Source organism: Daktulosphaira vitifoliae, unplaced genomic scaffold (assembly GCF_025091365.1).
Source record: "Daktulosphaira vitifoliae isolate Bord-2020 unplaced genomic scaffold, ASM2509136v1 Scaffold_1, whole genome shotgun sequence".
Taxonomy (NCBI): Eukaryota; Metazoa; Arthropoda; class Insecta; order Hemiptera; family Phylloxeridae; genus Daktulosphaira; species Daktulosphaira vitifoliae.
The window spans coordinates 7778183-7797256 of record NW_026099572.1 but is presented as its reverse complement, the minus strand read 5'-3'; the positions used below and the strand labels follow the sequence as shown (position 1 = coordinate 7797256).

The 19074-nt window shown below is 35.4% G+C and overlaps 2 protein-coding genes across 4 annotated transcripts in view; one reads left to right on the top strand and one right to left on the bottom strand.

Moving 5' to 3' along the window:
* LOC126894990 (uncharacterized) overlaps positions 1–19074 on the top strand; it is a 166420-nt gene that overhangs the window by 102296 nt on the left and 45050 nt on the right. The gene's annotated exons all lie outside the window — the stretch shown is intronic.
* LOC126895007 (uncharacterized) lies at positions 7740–8726 on the bottom strand. The gene is made up of 2 exons (XM_050666464.1): positions 8466–8726; positions 7740–8366 (listed from the first exon to the last, which is right to left on the bottom strand). Exons 1-2 carry the CDS (start codon positions 8611–8613, stop codon positions 8128–8130), a joined length of 387 nt encoding a protein of 128 aa, XP_050522421.1. The 5' UTR covers positions 8614–8726; the 3' UTR covers positions 7740–8127.

The following is a 19074-nucleotide window of genomic DNA, read 5'->3' as shown; positions in this document are numbered from 1 at the left end:
AACTAACTTAAAAAGAATTAAGAAAAAATGCAAAAAATTCATTGCCATATATGGGTTGGAACCTCGTACCCCAAGCGGGTAAAACATAAATTTTACCAACTCGGCAACCGTACGTCGCTACCGTCGGATGAAAAAATAGGCTATTTAAGCTAGTTCAAATTTCAAAGTTATTTTTCTCGACTTAAAAGAAGCAAACAAATTTAAATAAGTTTAACTTTCTATGCTATATTAATTTATTATTTATATAATATTTATGAAAATCTGTACTCCCCTTGTCAGGTATTTTAAAATAAAATAAAATACAAAACCCAGAATTTTAACACAAAAATAGCAAATTTTTGAATACGGTAGTCATTTTTACCGTGAAGACAAATCCAGAGGTCACATTTTTTTTTTTAAATTAAAGTATATTATATAAGCTTTAATTTAAGATATATATAAAAGTGTCAGTATTTCCGGAATACTTTCAAAAATTAAATTGAAAATATCATAGTAACAATACGCATGATTAAAGTTTTGACCCCCCTTGTTAAAGGGGTATGATCCGATTTACAAAAAAAGCGTGTAGATGAAAGGAGTATATAAATATTTATTATAAAAAAATAATAATATTGATCCATACATTTTTCCAAAAGTTATATAAAATATAAATTAAATAATATAACATATAAAATCGAGATTTTTTTCACGGAAATCGTACGTTTTTCTTTAACTTTGATGTCCGTTTTCACCACGAAGACAAGTCCAGAGGTCAAATTTTTTTTTTTCAAATTAAAGTATATTACATAAGCTTTAATTTAAGATATATATAAAAGTGTCAGTCTTTCCGGAACATTTTCAAAAGTTAAGTTGAAAAAGTTCTACTTTCTATACGCATTTTAAAAGGTTTGCACCCCCCCTGTATAAAGGGAAATGGTCCGATTTTAAAAAAAAGTATGTCGAATGAAAGAAGTATATATAAAGTATTTATCATTAAAGAATAAAGTTGATTCATGCATTTTTTAAAAAGTTATAGCAACATAATGTTAAAAAATGTAAAATATAATATCAAGAATTTTTTCACAAAAATAGCATATTTTTGCATACGGTAGTCATTTTCACCATGAAGACAAGTCCAGAGGTCAAATTTTTTTTTTTCAAATTAAAGTATATTACATTAGCTTTAATTTAAGGTATATATAAAATTGTCAGTCTTTCCGGAACATTTTCAAAAGTTAAGTTGAAAAAGTTAATTTTTTGTAAAAAAGTTACCATTTTGAAACCCCATCCTTTGGGCTGTTAAAGGGTCAAATGTTCACAAAAATATATAAAATGATAGGTAATTATCTAAGGTATCTATAAAAAAAAAAATTATATTGATTCGGTCATTTTTAAAAAAGTTATGGCAATTTTAAGTAAAAAAAATTGAAAAAATATCGAAAATTAGCGATTTTTAAATTTGTAATTTTTTGGGGGATTTCCCCCGTTTACGGGGAACGAGGGAATTTTTTTCAATTTTTGAGGGTAATGTCTTCGACTAGATACGATTTGTGATCTTTTGACATATTGTTCATCAAAATCGGTCCAGCGAGAGCTGAGATTGAGCGTTCACAGACACAAAAAAAAAAATAAAAAAAAAAAAAAAAAAATAAAAAAACACATCATAGTAAAATTAATACCTTCTCAGCTTCGCATCGAAGCTAAAATATATAGAAAAATTACAGTCCATATTATTAACTAAAATAAAAGGATTTTAGTCAAAATTTAAAATATCGAAAGCTACCGACCAGTTACATTTTACGATGATGTAAAATATAACAAAAAAAAATTTAAATAAATATTCTCAATGATTATTATGGTGATTTTACGTCACTAAATGTAATTAGATAATTATTATTTAAAATTTGTAATAAATACAGTAGAACTCCAATTATCCGAATTAATGGGGNTATCACAGAACTATCATAGATCAACTTGGGAGATAATATTTAAAACAATACCACTGGCATTGGGTGTTCAGTAACTAAACTAATAACCATATATTATTTCATTTCTAAAATATATTAGTAGGGTAAAATAGAGTTTTATAGGCCCCCGCCTCACTCCCTCACCATCCGCGATATGTCGAGTGGGCGGGGTCTGGGGGAAGGCGTGTCATGCAGTGGGCGTGGTCTCTCGATGGTAGGCGTAACGAAGGAGTGGATTTATGAGGGTGGGGTTAAGGAGAAGGCGTTATCTTATTATAGATTGAGTAAAGGGAGGCGTGGTCTTATCATAGAGCTGGGAAGGGGAGGTGTGGTCTCACGATGATAGGAGTAATATGTGACTAAGGTGGTGGTGTTAAGGTCAATCAAAATGGCGGTTTAAAGTGCGCATGCGCACAATAACTTCATTTCAGCGGTGGGGGAGGTAGCCATTCGAAAATGGTTGTTATCCTCCTACGATGTCATCTACTGGAGGGTAATATAAACCTCATGTAAGCTGATAACGTACACATTACATTGAAATAGTATAGGTCAATTACTTAATATTAACGCTACAGGGGTGTCCGTTAAAAATTCCTACATAGGAGGTAATGAATCTTGACATAAACTTGACATTGCATTTTATGAAAACAATGACAACGTCTGTCGTTATGGCATTATAATTTTTAAGAATTTTATCATGGGTAACCAGACACTTAGGTAAGCATATTTCCAACATCAAAGGTACCGCTGTATTATAACGTTCATAGACGTCAGCATTTTTATTTTTACATAGTATTTTATCATTGCCTACCAGATGCTTGGAAAAGCATTTCGTTAATATTAGTATATTACTATTAATGATATATATATAATTAATAAAATTACTATAATTGGTAATATATTTTTAGAATTAACTATGTTCGTCGTTATCGGTTGCTATAATAGTATAATCGCTATTATTATTATTATTATTTTCTACTGCGCCTTTAAAATAATAATATGTGTATAGCGTTTTATTTTATTATATTTAATTTGACAATTTTTTATACCTATATCTAGCGATACTACATTTAAAGTCGCAACCCACGAGTCTTCACTGCGTTTAACATTAAATGTATACATTACATTGAAATAGTGTACGTCAAGTATCGGCCGCCACCACCACACTTGTCCTTGACTACTTGTTATCAAATTCTATGATGTTATCATTGGTTACAATCAAGTAATTGTCACCGTCGAGAACGTCCTACATACAATCGTTGATAATTACACTTCGGTGATAACACCTAAGTTGGAAAACCGAATTGGGTGTGAGGTAAGCACAATTGGTGAAACCCAATGAAAACTAACCTTAGTCGTGGCGTGAGGGGGATCTCCTCTTCCTTCAACAAGTCCTAATGAGCGAAGGGGTAATGAAACTTAACTTAAACTAACCTAATGGGAGGGGTACGAATAAAACCCGACGTAAACAAACTTGTCGCACGTCTATAGATTGTACATAATAAATAATTTCTAAACATTTTATCATTGGCAACTAGACGCATAGCTAAGCATATTTCCAACATTAAAGGTACCGCCATATTATAACCCACATTACCATTTACATTTTATAATTGCCATCTGTGTTTTATCAAAGTTATCTTTTTCTAAGAATTTTTATCATTGCCTACCAGACGCTGAGGTAAGCATTTTTCAAACATCAAAGAGATCATCGCACAGTAATGATCATTTTCATTATACATTTATTTCCAACAACAAGGGTATTACTATATTAAAACGCTCATTGGTGTCAGGATTTTATGAGAACAATTGCTATAATCGTCTACAAGACGCTTAGGTCAGCATATTTTAAACATCAAAGATGTTTCCATATATTAATGGTCACTGTCGGATGCATTTTAAAATGTCAACGTTGCCTTTTTCATGCCTACTCATTTTATTATTTTACTATATAACCAGTTAAACGCTCTGTATCCTATCACATATGTGTTTAATTGACGTTAATGCACAGTTGATTATTTGAAAGCTATAAATTTATTATTTTAATATTTTACACACGCAAATAAAAAATGATGAATCAGCAAACGTCTTCTGTACCAGGTATGTAGATTTTTACTATTATTAACATTTTAATATCTCTTTAATTTTACAACCCCTATTATTTGTATTTATTATTTTTTTTTTCCAATAAATAAATTATTTATTTTATTTTTTATTAAAGCTACCTCGTTTACATCTGCTTCGTCACGTCAGGCGGCTAAGCGTAGTAGGGCTAACAACAGCGCAGTTAGGTCGAAAAGGTTACGTATGCAATTGACGGATACCAGTGATTTCACCGAGATCGATTCCGCATTGGAGCGGGGAGCCATTTGGTTTTACCGAAAGAACGTGGAAAATTTTGCGAACTATTGAGAATTTCTGCGCGCCGTTATACCCGAGCTGGTGGCCAGACTCGCTGAAATCGTAGGTAACCGTCTGATCAAGTATAATCTCAAATTGGAGGCCTCATACCATATACCACGATCAGAAGCACCGCCTGAAGACTGTGCCTTTAAGACAGGGGCTAGGGTATTAATATCCGAAACGGTTATCGGGTGTGCAGTCGATGAAGATTTTGAGGTTATGCTTGTCGTGGAAGATGCGTACTCTGGTAGGGGTAGCGGGTTAACGCTAACGCATATCGACGGCCTTATGCTCAGCGTATACAAATATACGCCCCTCGCCGGCTCATCATATATTCCTGTCCCACCAGAGATTAATCAAAGAAAAGCAATCATCAACCCACAGAATTTCGATCAGTCTTGTTTCAAGTGGTCCATTTTGGCGAGACACGTCAAGGGAGACCACAAATATCGCGTTGATCGAAAATATTTTAACGAGGAACACAGGTATGATTTCACAGAGTTGACCTTCCCCACTCCCGCGTCGGATGCATTTTATGAGAAAAATGGCAACGTTGTCTTTTTTCACGCCTACGCATTTTATGAGAACAATTGCTATCATCGTTTATCAGATGCATAGCTAAGCATATTTCCAACATCGTTTGTGTAGTATCTGAACCTATTCAAACCAATCCAAACTTGTCTAAACAAGATCTTCGACCCCTTTAAAAGAACGTCACATCAATTTCAGAATCATTCACTCACTATCTTTTCTAAAGCGATTATACTAATAATCATTTGTCTGATTATTTCATTTAGTTGTCCTAAAGAATTTCTATGACTTGTTGTCTTTTGATATAAAATAAAGTAAGTAATACATTTATATATATTTTTCATTTAAACTGTTTTCAACTGACTTTGGTTACTAGTTTATGTTTAGAGTTGTTTAAAACTTTATTAATTTTATAATTTTAGAATGGAGCAATTAAAGAAACAGTTGAATGATCAGACTACATAAAAATATATTCAATATTAAGTGATCTAAAGAAACACACGCCATACAAAGTCATATCTATGAAAAAAACAAGCACACGAAATGGGGTTATCGTTGTTGGTTGTCTATTCAACAATATGAATGTGTTTATCCCGAGATTGAAATTAACTAATGAAGAAATCGAAGCTTACAATATCAACAATGATGACAACAAATTACATTTATTATATAGAGGCAAAAGTGGAAATGCATATTTGTTTGATTTTCAATAATTTGTTAATATTTTCCCTTGTTTTTTAAACTTATTTATATATAAAAAAAAAAAAAACTTATTATTATAAACTTGTAACATTTAAAATTCAATAAAATATAATATTTTTATTTTATACGATTTTGTCGTATTTATCACTTTACACTTAATATCTTTGTGCATAATGAATATTAAATATAAGTCTGTAGTACTAAGCAATACAAAGAGGAGTTTTACACATTAAATATATACAGCAAATTTAGTATACGCTATGGTATTTGTAGCACGTTGTACTATGTATGGTATGTAGTAGGCTGTTTATAAAAGTAGTAGGGACACTGTGTAAATTTACCAAACATGACACGACCCGTAATAGCGCACTATTCATTTACCGTGAATCAGCACGTTATCCGGTCGTGATTATCAGCTGTCCACCGTCGCACTCATTAGTGTTGACGATAACACAAGTTCGTCTTATCCGGCGGTCGGTAGATNCTGTTCATCCTGTTTGAACCCCGTCTGCCTGTGTTTACAACTGTTTGTAACATATCTATCGGTACAATTAGACTATTAATTGCTATTGGGTTTAAATTAGTTAATAATTTCACCGTGGTGTATACATAGCGCTCTAATCGTTATAAGATTTTCTATATAAACAGACGTTGCTTTACCTTGTTGGTAATGTGTTAAGTCGATATTTGTATCCTTTAAGAATGGCTGGTTCTCTCGCTACAATTGCTAAATTCCATAACAAACAAACATTTGTTAAACCCAAACCTCACAGCGAATTAATCGATTGCACTGATTACGTTTCAATCCTCGTAAATTCGTTCAGATAAGATTGGATCTAAAATATCGATTTAACGTAACTATTCGTTTACTATCGTCAACCCGTTACATACTTATAACGATAGATTTCCTACAATGGATTTATACGTTGATATACGGTAATATTCTGTCGTTAATTCTCGACCCGGTATCAAGACAAAGGGTTATTTTACTCAAGGATAAATACGTCACACTCTCAAAAACTACGTTTCAAGGAGAGTCTTCGCTAGTCTTTGAATCACAAGCACAAGATGAATGCCGAGTGTTACTCACCCGATCAGACATTTTAAAACTCAGCGCTTTGGAATGTTGTATCTTTGAGACTATCAATCAAAAGATGACTGTAGTTCAACCATTGGTTCTACAACAGTTGGCTCAATATATGAAATCACAGTATGAAGTAAATGTGGAAAACAAATGTATATGTTAGAAACAGTTTATCCAATAGCGATCTGAGCTACATAAGCTAAATAAAACAATTTGCGAGCCAGCAGTTGGAACAACGGTGAACGATGCTGGAAGAATATACTAAAGAAATGGTGAGTTACATTTTTTTTTTTCTAATCGAGTAAATCGTATTTAATAAATATATATCATTTTTTTCAGTCCTCTAATGGAGAAAACGTATGCTTGACATTTTTTGGGTCGCTGGCCGATGATCCAACAGATGCAAATATACAGTCGGAAACAATCATACCATCAAGTACAAAAAACCAAGAAATACCAACAGTAGTTGTTAGTAATAGCTATCCGTCGTAAAATGACAAGTATCTAAAACATGTATATAATTTATAAAAAAAATTCTTTAAAATAAACGTATGTTGCATTGACAAAATAGTGCTGTTATTATTAACACATATTTATACTGAGACATAGTGAAAATCTCATTTTTAACGAAATTTGTAATTAAAATATTAATGGATACAAAGACTATAAAATAATGTTTAAAATAATGATCATTATCTAGGATTTTATTTCTCTAATAACATCATATAAAAAAACTATATTTTGTATGAAATTCAAATCATTTTTCTTCTTCTTAATTCTTCAGAAAGTTTAAAAACATGGTCATAAACCTAGCTATATAATATCATATGCATGTAAAATACCGTAGGGTATTCTTAGAGTTTTGGTGGATAATACTTTATAGCTTACCATCAAAATGTGACATCTCTCATTACGTAATTATAGCTTAAATACTATGGCATACTTACACGTACAACTATTGTACTGTACAGAACAGAAAAAAACGTTGTAGTATATAAATATATATATATATATATATTTATATATACTAATACATGTATATTTACAAAAAATATTTTCAATTCTTGGCGATATTTTTTTACAATAATAATAACTTAAAAACAATAGGTCTTCCAGTGGTGGTATAGCATAATAACCGTGGGCCAACGTTTCGATTCTATTGTCGAACGTGTAGCGCTTATCATCGAAACGGTTAAGCGCCAACTTGGTTGTACGTTAAGTGCGTACCTCGTGCTCAAATGAACGGATTGACACGTTCTGTTGGTATGGAGTGTATGGTAGCGATAATGTCGGTGGAGACTCCCCACCAAGTATCACTCCGATGACCGCACGGGCATTCTCTCCAGCCAATGCTCGTTTTGACGCATCGTCACCATCACCATCGTCATTGAACAAACACCGTTTTTAGTCGTCCAAAGACAGATGGTTCCGGTTGGACATGTCCGCAGATCCCCTTAGCTTTTATGAGTTCGCTACCTTCCATGTCATATGCGTAGCACTTTGATCGAAGTGCAGCGATCTCAAAGATGGTGAGGTCACCGGTTTCGTCTGAAAGCAGGCCGGGCATCTTCTTTCTATCGGTGGAGTAGTAAGGGTGATCCTTGGGGGCAGGCTAGATGCGTCCACGTGCACCAGTAAATCGGGGCTATCAGCTAAATCCTGGTAGACGTCGCCTACTCTGAGCAGGTATATGAAGGAGTCTGAGAAAAATTAAAAAATATATAAATATTATAAAAAATATTTCTACGAAATAATTTCTCAATTTTAAAATTATTTCTATTTTGTACGGTTGTACTCACCAGTATCCATGTAAACCAATTCGATTGCACTGCCATAATGTGGTTTCAATATGTCGTAGAAATACTTGTACATTAGTGTCTTGCTAATGTCAAGCACTGCTAAACCGACGTATATAGGTTTGATAAACTTGACCATCTTTGTGTCCATTATGACGGCGCACAACCTTTCACCGTATTTGATACAGTCGTTGAAGGTTGGTTGGTTTACGAGCTTGCTTAGACGTTCGGGACTGGAGATTAGCTCAATGCGGGTACGCTTCCGGATGTTCTCAATGGTTTAATGGTTTCCTATAAAATGTTAAAATTTATCAAATAACCTACAACTGCTTTAGCATAGAGCATGCACTTACCAAAGACGGCATTATTCATTAGTTAAAAAACGCTATTTCAAAAGCATTTGCCGCCTGTTTCCGCATTTCAGTGTTTAACTCAATATATGGTTTCAACCAAGCACTTTGTTGAAACTCTAAAACACGATGCACCTACAGAACAAATATTTATAGTAATATCATCGTTTATAGTTTATAAGGTTATTATACATACTTTATCGACTTGCAGTCCGTGTGCGATTGCTTGTTTAAGATTAATGTAGTGTACGACGTACCGCTGTTTCGGTTTCAAAGTGGCCATGAGTTTGGTCTCCCGTTGCGCTGCGCTAGTGTCGGTGTGATCGGGCTCTACGGGGCTACGAAAAGTCGGCACGAGCGCAGTGTCCCTAGCTCGGGGAACCGGGCGCGTCCTCAGGTTGCGGATAGAGAAACGGCCTGCAGATATGCAGGTTAGCCGCGAAAAAAGCAGTCCATTCATTTGGACTAACGAATAAGCGGTCGCGGACAGCGAGCCCCTCGTTTGCTCGTTAACCCTGCAGATATGCAGGGTAGCCGTGATATAAGCCACTCCTAGAGTGGACGAATAAGCGGTAGCGATCGAAGGTAATTTCATAAAGGGCGGGTGGTCCCGATACCCTGGTAAGGCAACCACCTTTTTTTTTTCTTCTGAAATCGAAAACCGGGGAGGAACTGCCATTAAGCATTGCCTCTCCCCGGCCTCCATCGTTTATTAAAACAAACAACATAACTCGAATTGTACATTATACTAACTTACATACTAACAGTTAGTGGGGAGCTCTACCTCCCCAATTTTAGCCATTCGGCCCACAATAAAACCTTAGGCTAAAAAAAATAAAAGAAATAAACAGTTTTTCATTTCTTCATCCGGCAATCACGGGCAATGTGCCCTTCCTCATGGCAGGTGAAACACTGAGCTGTCCTGTCGGGTCCTTCGCAGTCTTTTGCTATGTGCCCCATCTCTTGGCATCTGTAACACCTGGGTACAACTCCATTGGCGTCCATCACCTTGATCCGACACGTATCCCAGCCCACCCTGACCTTTTTGAGTTTGGCCAGTTTGTAGGCCGCACTGGTCGGAACTCTCAGGCGCACGGATCTTCCTCTTCGCTACTCGCAGCTTATTTCCGGAACTCTCACTTCAGAGAGATCCGGGTGCAGGAGTTTCAGAACCCCTTCCAGTTCGGCAGCGTCAACGGATTCTTCTAATCTCACGAGCATGATCGAGGTCATGGCTACTGGGCGACGCACTTTAGCTCTGTCGCTGAGTCTCTCCTTCAGGATCCCTGCAAGAAGATCGGCTTTCTCACGATTGCCGATCTCTAGCAGGATCTCTCCGGCCTTGGTCCTTTGGGAGCCAGTGACTTCCACACCTATCTCCTGCAGGTTTACCACCTCCTTGGCATTCTTGAGGAGGTCGACCATCGACGCCCCTTCCTGAGTGGTCCCTAGGATGACCACCTGTTTCCTCAGTGGTCGCCGTGGGAGCACGGGTTTCTTCTTTTCGTGATCGGGTTCAGCTCATCTGCACGGGTGGGTGGTGGAGACTGTCTTCCCTTTCCTTCTGACCACAGCCGCCCAGTTGTTCTCTTTTCCCGGTGCCTGCGCCCGAGGAGCCACCTCCAGCGGGGCAGCCGACTGAGAAGCTACGGCTTGTGGAATAGCGTCCAAAGAAGACACAAAGGAGATAGCCTTCCGCTGTCTCCTTCTTCCTCTTCTTTTTCTGCTTCTTCGGCTTCTCCGCCACCGCGGGTTCGATCACCGAAGGGTCCTCCGCAGTTTGCGTACCCGCCTCTTTGGTCGACCTCTTGGTTGGAGCCGTGACATCAGGAGCTCGTGGCCCGAATCTTCCATCAGGTGAGGGCTGGTGGTCCCCAACGCCCGACGCCGACGGCCCTCCTCTTTTTTCCTTCTCCAGTATCGCTTCAAGTTTCCTCGTTGCTTCCTGGACCTCTCTGTGGACACCCATGCCCCTCCGTTTGTCGATGACACAACGGAGTACTTTGACTTGGTCGGCGACTTCATTGACCATGGTCGCATTCGCAGTCATTTCCTCCGCTGTGTCATTTCTACGTTTCCTGCGAGGCTCGGCTTAAACCTTAACTCAGTCAGAGCCTGGCACGTCCGAGATATCTGCTCTAAGAGGAATGTCAGATGCGTGTCTGGCACCTCTTTCATGAGGCTGCCCTCGACCTCCGCGGTTCTGGCAAGAGCAACGACGTGGTTGAGGCCGACGTCGAACGTGGCCTCGTCGTCGCTCTCGTCAGCCCGCAACGAAGGCCTCCTCTTCCCCGGATGGTGCTTTGGAGGCGTCTCCTCTATGAGGAGTCTGAGAGCCGGAGACTTTTCACGGCGTAGAGCAGACGTGCCTTCTTCTCCTAAAGATGGCTCCGCCTCCTTCCCGCCTGGTCCGTCCCCGGCTCGCATAGCATCATCTTCCTCGTCTTGAGCAGCGACGGCGGAAGACGCAAAAGAGCCTTTTCTTTGGCACACCACGCAGTCCCCCTCCGCTTGGCGGCGCTTATACTCATATAGCTCGGTTGCTTGTCGCAGACCGTGTCCCATTAACTCCATCATCTTATTGCCTTTGTAGCGGGAGAGCAATTCGGCGGCGACCANGCGGCGCTTATACTCATATAGCTCGGTTGCTTGTCGCAGACCGTGTCCCATTAACTCCATCATCTTATTGCTTTTGTAGCGGGAGAGCAATTCGGCGGCGACCAGTCGGGCCACGTTATTGACCCGATCCGCCGCACCCTCCCCTCGACGACTGGAGATACAGCTACCCATGACGGCAACTCTCTCCTCGTCATCCTCGACGTCTTCAAGGGGATTATACTCTACTTCCTTCTCCGGGGCAAATACTCCGCCATTAGCAAGTTCCTTCTCCATCATTCCCAACACCATCAACACAGAATTTCGGAAGCCTTCCAAGCTTCTTAGTCTCCTGTGTGGTAAGCAATGCTCCGTGCCTTCTTCGCTGATTATGCGTTGGCGCAAGTTCATCCAGCAGTTGTATTCTTACTGCGTCAGCGGTATTCCATCGCAGAAGCGATCTCGAATATCCGACCATTCCTCAATCATCTCCGCCGAGATTATCAACCCTCCAGCAGTAGCCTCAGTGACCCGAAGGTCACTGGAGGATGCCTGCTTGGCACATCCTCCGACAGTAGCTTGGGCGCGAACGCCCCCTGGTCCCGCCTCACCAGTCCAACAGTTTTGGTACAGTCGCTAGATGACGACCGGTTTGGGCCTGTAGAGACACCCTCCCCAGACGGTCCTGGAGTATCCGACCCTCCTGGAACCGTCACTTCTGTAACTTCTGTCTTCCTCTCCATGGTTGATTTTTTGGGGTTTATTCTAACCCTTGCGACATACGTGTCGCCACGGGATTTGATTTTGGTGTTACCTCCACCTAGATGGTCGCCTTACCAGGCTATCGGGCCCACCTGCCCGTTTCCCTCGAACGCTACCGCTTATTCGTCCAGTCTGAGGAGTGGCTTATATCACGGCTACCCTGCATATCTGCAGGGTTAACGAGCGATCGAGGGGCTCGCTGTCCGCGACCGCTTATTCGTCAGTCCAAATGAATGGACTGCTTATTTCGCGGCTAACCTGCATATCTGCAGGCCGTTTCTCTATCCGCAACCTGAGGACGCGCCCGATTCCCCGAGCTAAGGACACTGCGCTCGCATCGACGTTTCGTAGCCCCGTAGAGCCCGATCACGCCAGCACTGTAACGCAGCGCAACGGGGGTAAGGCAACCACCTAGGTGAAGGTAACACCGAAAACTAATCCCCTGTCGGCAGGTAAAACGCAGGGAAGGACACCCGTAAAACCAAACATGGGAGCAAACCATTTAAATAAAACGGTTACCGTTCCAGGGGAATCGGAGTCTCCAGGGCCGGCTAGGATTTCGGAGGAAACGAGAGGCGAGTGGACCAGGTCCCTCATAGGACCCGATCGGCTGGACAGGTGGGTGGACCGGACTCACGGTGAGATGACTTATCGTCTCACCCAAGTGATGTCCGGCCACGGCTGCTTTAACGAGTACTTACACCGTATTCGTAAAGCAGCCGCGCCGACGTGCGACCACTGTTCGGATCGCCCGGGAGAGGCTGATAGCGCTTTGCACACCCTCTTCCAGTGCGAGGCGTGGGCCCAGGAACGGGACTCTTTGGAGTCTCGACTAGGGTCCACGTTTCGAGTCGGGTCCATGGTGGACCTGATGTTGAGGAGCCGGGAGGCGTGGAGGCTCGTCCAGGGGTTCGCCGAGTTCGGTGTCCACTGTGTTAGGCATGATGCAGAGGGACCTGGACGACGGATGTTCGTTTGCTCCGGAAAGGGTTATAGAGTACGACCCGCTTGAAGATGTCGATGAGCCCAACCAGAGAGCTAAGCTCATCGACAAATGCATTTCGAGTCGCCGAGGAGAAGCCGCAGTTGAACGCCTTATGGGCGTGGCTTGTCTCGTCGCCTCAGAGCTCTTATCCCGCTATAAAGACAGCGGGGTAATGATATCAATGGGGCGCGGTCTCCGACAAACCGTCGACTATATGGCTTATGTGGAATGCAGAGACAGCGCAGAAAAGCAGGAATCGTCGTCTCCCGATGCTGCTGCTAAGGAGGACGAGGACGGGGTGATGCGGGCGGGCGACCGGTCAGGTGGTAGAAGGGCTGAACTTATAATACTTGCAAAATTAAACATCATGCATTATGGGCAAAAAAAATTTTAAGTGAATATCAATAATACTATATTATTCTTATAATAGTTTAAAAATATGAATTATAGTACATTTTAAAATGTAGCAAAAAGGCGTTGCGGTAAATACTTTATTTTAATCGTTAAAAAAAAATTTTCAGTGTCGAAGTATTCATAAACAAAATAATAAATCATATAAATTTATTATTATACTACAGTAAATACATTAAAAGAAACATTTATCTTAAGAATATAAATCATACAAAAAATATCTAGCAATTTAGTTAAAAATATACTGAAATGTTGCAGAAAATTTTTAATTATAATAATTATTTATAATACCTATAATGTCAGTTAACATGAAATTTACACTTGAAATATATCCTTAATATTTATCTACAGCTATTCTTTTATCCANCATGAAATTTACACTTGAAATATATCCTTAATATTTATCTACAGCTATTCTTTTATCCAAATAATATATTAGAATATTTATAACTTATTTATAAATCAAAAATATAAAATGCTAAAAGGTGAAAACTCATATCATAACTAGGTATCATTATATTATTCAAGTGTCGTAAATAGATATTGCAATTAATTTTAGCTTCGATGCGAAGCTGAGAAGGTATTAATTTTACTATGATGTGTTTTTTTTTTTATTTTTTTATTTTTTTTTTATTTTTTTTTTTGTGTCTGTGAACGCTCAATCTCAGCTCTCGCTGGACCGATTTTGATGAACAATATGTCAAAAGATCACAAATCGTATCTAGTCGAAGACATTACCCTCAAAAATTGAAAAAAATTCCCTCGTTCCCCGTAAACGGGGGAAATCCCCCAAAAAATTACAAATTTAAAAATCGCTAATTTTCGATATTTTTTCAATTTTTTTTACTTAAAATTGCCATAACTTTTTTAAAAATGACCGAATCAATATAATTTTTTTTTTTATAGATACCTTAGATAATTACCTATCATTTTATATATTTTTGTGAACATTTGACCCTTTAACAGCCCAAAGGATGGGGTTTCAAAATGGTAACTTTTTTACAAAAAATTAACTTTTTCAACTTAACTTTTGAAAATGTTCCGGAAAGACTGACAATTTTATATATACCTTAAATTAAAGCTAATGTAATATACTTTAATTTGAAAAAAAAAAATTTGACCTCTGGACTTGTCTTCATGGTGAAAATGACTACCGTATGCAAAAATATGCTATTTTTGTGAAAAAATTCTTGATATTATATTTTACATTTTTTAACATTATGTTGCTATAACTTTTTAAAAAATGCATGAATCAACTTTATTCTTTAATGATAAATACTTTATATATACTTCTTTCATTCGACATACTTTTTTTTAAAATCGGACCATTTCCCTTTATACAGGGGGGGTGCAAACCTTTTAAAATGCGTATAGAAAGTAGAACTTTTTCAACTTAACTTTTGAAAATGTTCCGGAAAGACTGACACTTTTATATATATCTTAAATTAAAGCTTATGTAATATACTTTAATTTGAAAAAAAAAAATTTGACCTCTGGACTTGTCTTCGTGGTGAAAACGGACATCAAAGTTAAAGAAAAACGTACGATTTCCGTGAAAAAAATCTCGATTTTATATGTTATATTATTTAATTTATATTTTATATAACTTTTGGAAAAATGTATGGATCTATATTATTATTTTTTTATAATAAATATTGATATACCCCTTTCATCTGGCACGCTTTTTTTGTAAATCGGATCATACCCCTTTAACAAGGGGGGTCAAAACTTTAAACATGCGTATTGTTACTACGATATTTTCAATTTAATTTTTGAAAGTATTCCGGAAATACTGACACTTTTAAATATATCTTAAATTAAAGCTTATGTAATATACTTTAATGTGAAAAAAAAAAATTTGACCTCTGGATTTGTCTTCATGGTAAAAATGACTACCGTATGCAAAAATATGCTATTTTTGTGTTAAAATTCTGGGTTTTGTATTTTATTTTATTTTAAAATACCTGACAAGGGGAGTACAGATTTTCATAAATATTATATAAATTAAAATTGATATAGTATAGATAGTTAAACTTATTTAAATATGTTTGTTTCTTTTAAGTCGAGAAAAATAACTTTGAAATTTGAACTAGCTTAAATAGCCAATTTTTCAACCGCCGGAAGCAACGTACGGTTGCCGAGTTGGTAAAATTTATGTTTTACACGCTTGGGGTACGAGGTTCCAACCCGCATATGGCAATGAATTTTTTGCATTTTTTCTTAATTCTTTTTAAGTTAGTATAAATTTTAACTCGTTTGATTTTTATCACATTTAGATTCAATAACTTCAATAAAGATCAAGGATCCCATCACTTTAGTCGCCCCTTGCAAGAAGAAATTTCTTATTCGTATTAAAATTATTTTACTATATTTTAAGTTTTCGCTTCGATGCAAAGCCGAGAAGATATTTTTTTGTGACTATCATTTATTTTCTCTGCTCTAACTTGACCTACTTTTTTCAACAATACGTCAAATTACTACAATTCGTATCTAGTTGAAGATATTACTCTCAAAAATTGAAAAAAAAATTCTAATTTATCAATTAAACAGTTAGTTATTACATCGTCTCCATAAAGACAATTAAAATCATTAATTTCTAATGTTTTCAAAATATTTATTAACGAATGAAGTTTGATATGATAGGTTTCAACTACAAAATTAAATCATTTTACTTTGTAATTTAATAATTTTTTTACTCTATTTGTGTGTGCTACTACTAGACTATAATATTACAATTTTTTTTTGTAACATGTTGCTATATAAATCATTTCTAAAAAAAATGATTGTTTTTTCTCCTGAATTAACAATTGATTTTTACAAATATAATCAAATTTTATAATACACTCAATTGAGTAAATCTTTTTAACAACTTTGTTTTGATTGGTACATTTAGTTAAAGTAAATCATTAAAATTAATTAAGTTCTCAATATTTCAATTATAGAATCTTTTCAACAAACAACAAAAGTTCCTAGGAAATTATTACTATTACTTCTATTTAAGTTATCTATTACCATAAAAATGCAAAAAAATATTGAGCTTTTCTGATAAATTTACAATAAATAGTAATTATAAAACTTTCTGACTGCATATTGATCTTAACGATACAATTTTTTTAATTGTCATAAAATTTTCTATTTAATTATGTCAATGTCAAACTTACCAATTGAGCTAAAAGTTATGGTAAAATAAATTTTTTTTTTTTATTATAAACATTTACAACAATCAACTTTAAACGATTAACAAAATAGGTTAAATATGTCATTTTCCTTATTTTTAACTTATTAATAATCAAATTAATATTAAATATTATATCAAATCAGTATTAATTTAAAACAATTTTTTTTGTTCTTAATTATTTTTTTTTATATGTAAAAACTATTTTTTAATAATATTAAAACTTAGAAGTTATAGAAAAAGTCTAATTGCACATTTTAAAACATCGCGAAAAGTTGATTTAGAATAGTATATTTTTGTTTCTGATGGAAGTTCCTTGTAGTCCAGTGTATAAAACTTATAACTTTGTTAATTGTTATAACTTTATCAAAAATGACCAAATCAGTATATTTTTTTTTATTTAGATGCATGTCTTTATCTATCATTTGGTTTTTTTTATAAATCTAACCCTTTACCTGCCCACAAGAGGGATTCAAAATATTAACTTTTTTTTTTTTAGTTAAAGTAAATCATTAAAATTAATTCAGTTCTGGATATTTCAATAGTAGAATCTTTTTAAATATCAAAAATTACTTAGAAATGATTACTATGATTTCTATTTAAGTGTTCTATTACGATAAAAATGCAAAAAATAATGAGTTTTTCTGATAAATTTACAATAAATAATAATTATAAAACTTTCTGACTGCATATTAATCTTAAAAATAACATTGTTTTAATTCTCATAAAATTTTCTATTTAATGATTCATTCTAGTCAACGAAGGAGTAATTTTGCAGAATAGCAGAAAAAATTCCCAACAAACTTTTTTTTTTTTTGTTTTAATTAGGCAATTGGTGGATTATTCCAAAAGCAACATCAACTCTTATTTCTTTAATTATATCATGATTAGTAGTTCTTTGATTTTAAAATATAATATTTGAATATATACTAATTATAATTATTAAATTTAGTATGAAATTGATATTTAATATTGTAATTTAAACGGAGAAATTATAAAAATAATAAAGAAGTTATATTTTGCTTTACTTTTACGTGTATAAAAATTTAAAGGGCTTGATACAATAATTTTCAATAAAAACTGTTTGTTACTATAAAAAAATGCACTGGACTACAAGGAACTTTCATCAGAAGCAAAAATATACTTTTCTAAATCAAATTTTCGCGTTGTTTTCAAATCTGCAAGTAGACTATTTCTATCACTTCTAATTTTTTATATTATTACTAATTATATATATAAAATAATAATTAAAAGAAAAAAAAATTTGTTTTCAAATTATTACTGATTTGATTTTTAATATGTTAAAAATAATCAGTCCAAATTTTCAATTTTAACCTATTTTTTTGGTTCTTTAAAGTTGATGAAAAATTTTTGATAAAGATTTATGAAAGTTTATAGTAAAATAAATTGAATATATTACCATAACTTTTAGCTCAATTACAAGTTTAAAATTGACATCTAGGCCTGTCAACAAAGGAAAAATTGCGGAAAAAATTTTGTTTTTTTAAAAGTTGAATTAAAATATGTATAATGACATACTAATAGTCCTCAAGATTGGAATTGAGCTTTTTTTTTAAATCCTCGCAAAAGTTCAAAAATATGAGCTTTCTTAATTTTCTCAAAAAAAAATATTTAACTTACAAAAAAAAGTTTCGCACAAAAGTTGTTTAAAAGACAATTATAAATAAAAATATAATCTTATATTTTTTCATTTAAACAAATATTTTTCGAGTTACATTACATTTAATATGAGTAATAAAATTTATATTCCATTTTTTTCATTTTACGGTTACTTTTTATCATGTTATACTTACATTAGACACAATGTTATAAATGCATATGTGTGTATGTGTGAGTTTATTTATTTATTGTATCATTAAAGTGTAGTGTATATTGAGATACAACCGATAGAGTAGGTAATTGATTTGACGCTATATTATTTAAACCCAACTAAACGCTAAATTGTACATTCCGAAATAACAATCATATTATGTCAATTGCCACCGGAATATCTGGTAATATTTTTCTTTTTCTTTGCCTTAATCCCAACTACTTGGGGTCGGCCACCCTTATCCTAAGCTTCCACTTGACACGATCTCCCACATCTTCTACGCTCACATCAGCTGTCCTCAAATCGCATTCAATAGCATCCCTCCATCTCTTTTTTGGTCTTCCTCTATCTCTTCTTCCTTCAACATTCATTTCTATAACTGTTCTTACAGCTTTCGATTCTTCTTTCCTCATACCATGACTAAACAATCTAAGTCTATTTTCTGTCATCTTATCCACGATTGACGCAACACCTATACTTCCTCTTATATGCTCGTTCCTTAT

Excerpts from the sequence above, each read along its gene's own strand:
- LOC126895007 (XM_050666464.1), bottom strand. The coding sequence starts at position 8,613 with ATGGACACAAAGATGGTCAAGTTTATCAAACCTATATACGTCGGTTTA. Across the intron at positions 8,367-8,465 it reads ATTGGTTTACATGGATACTG|ACTCCTTCATATACCTGCTC; the intron begins GTGAGTACAACC and ends AATTTTTCTCAG.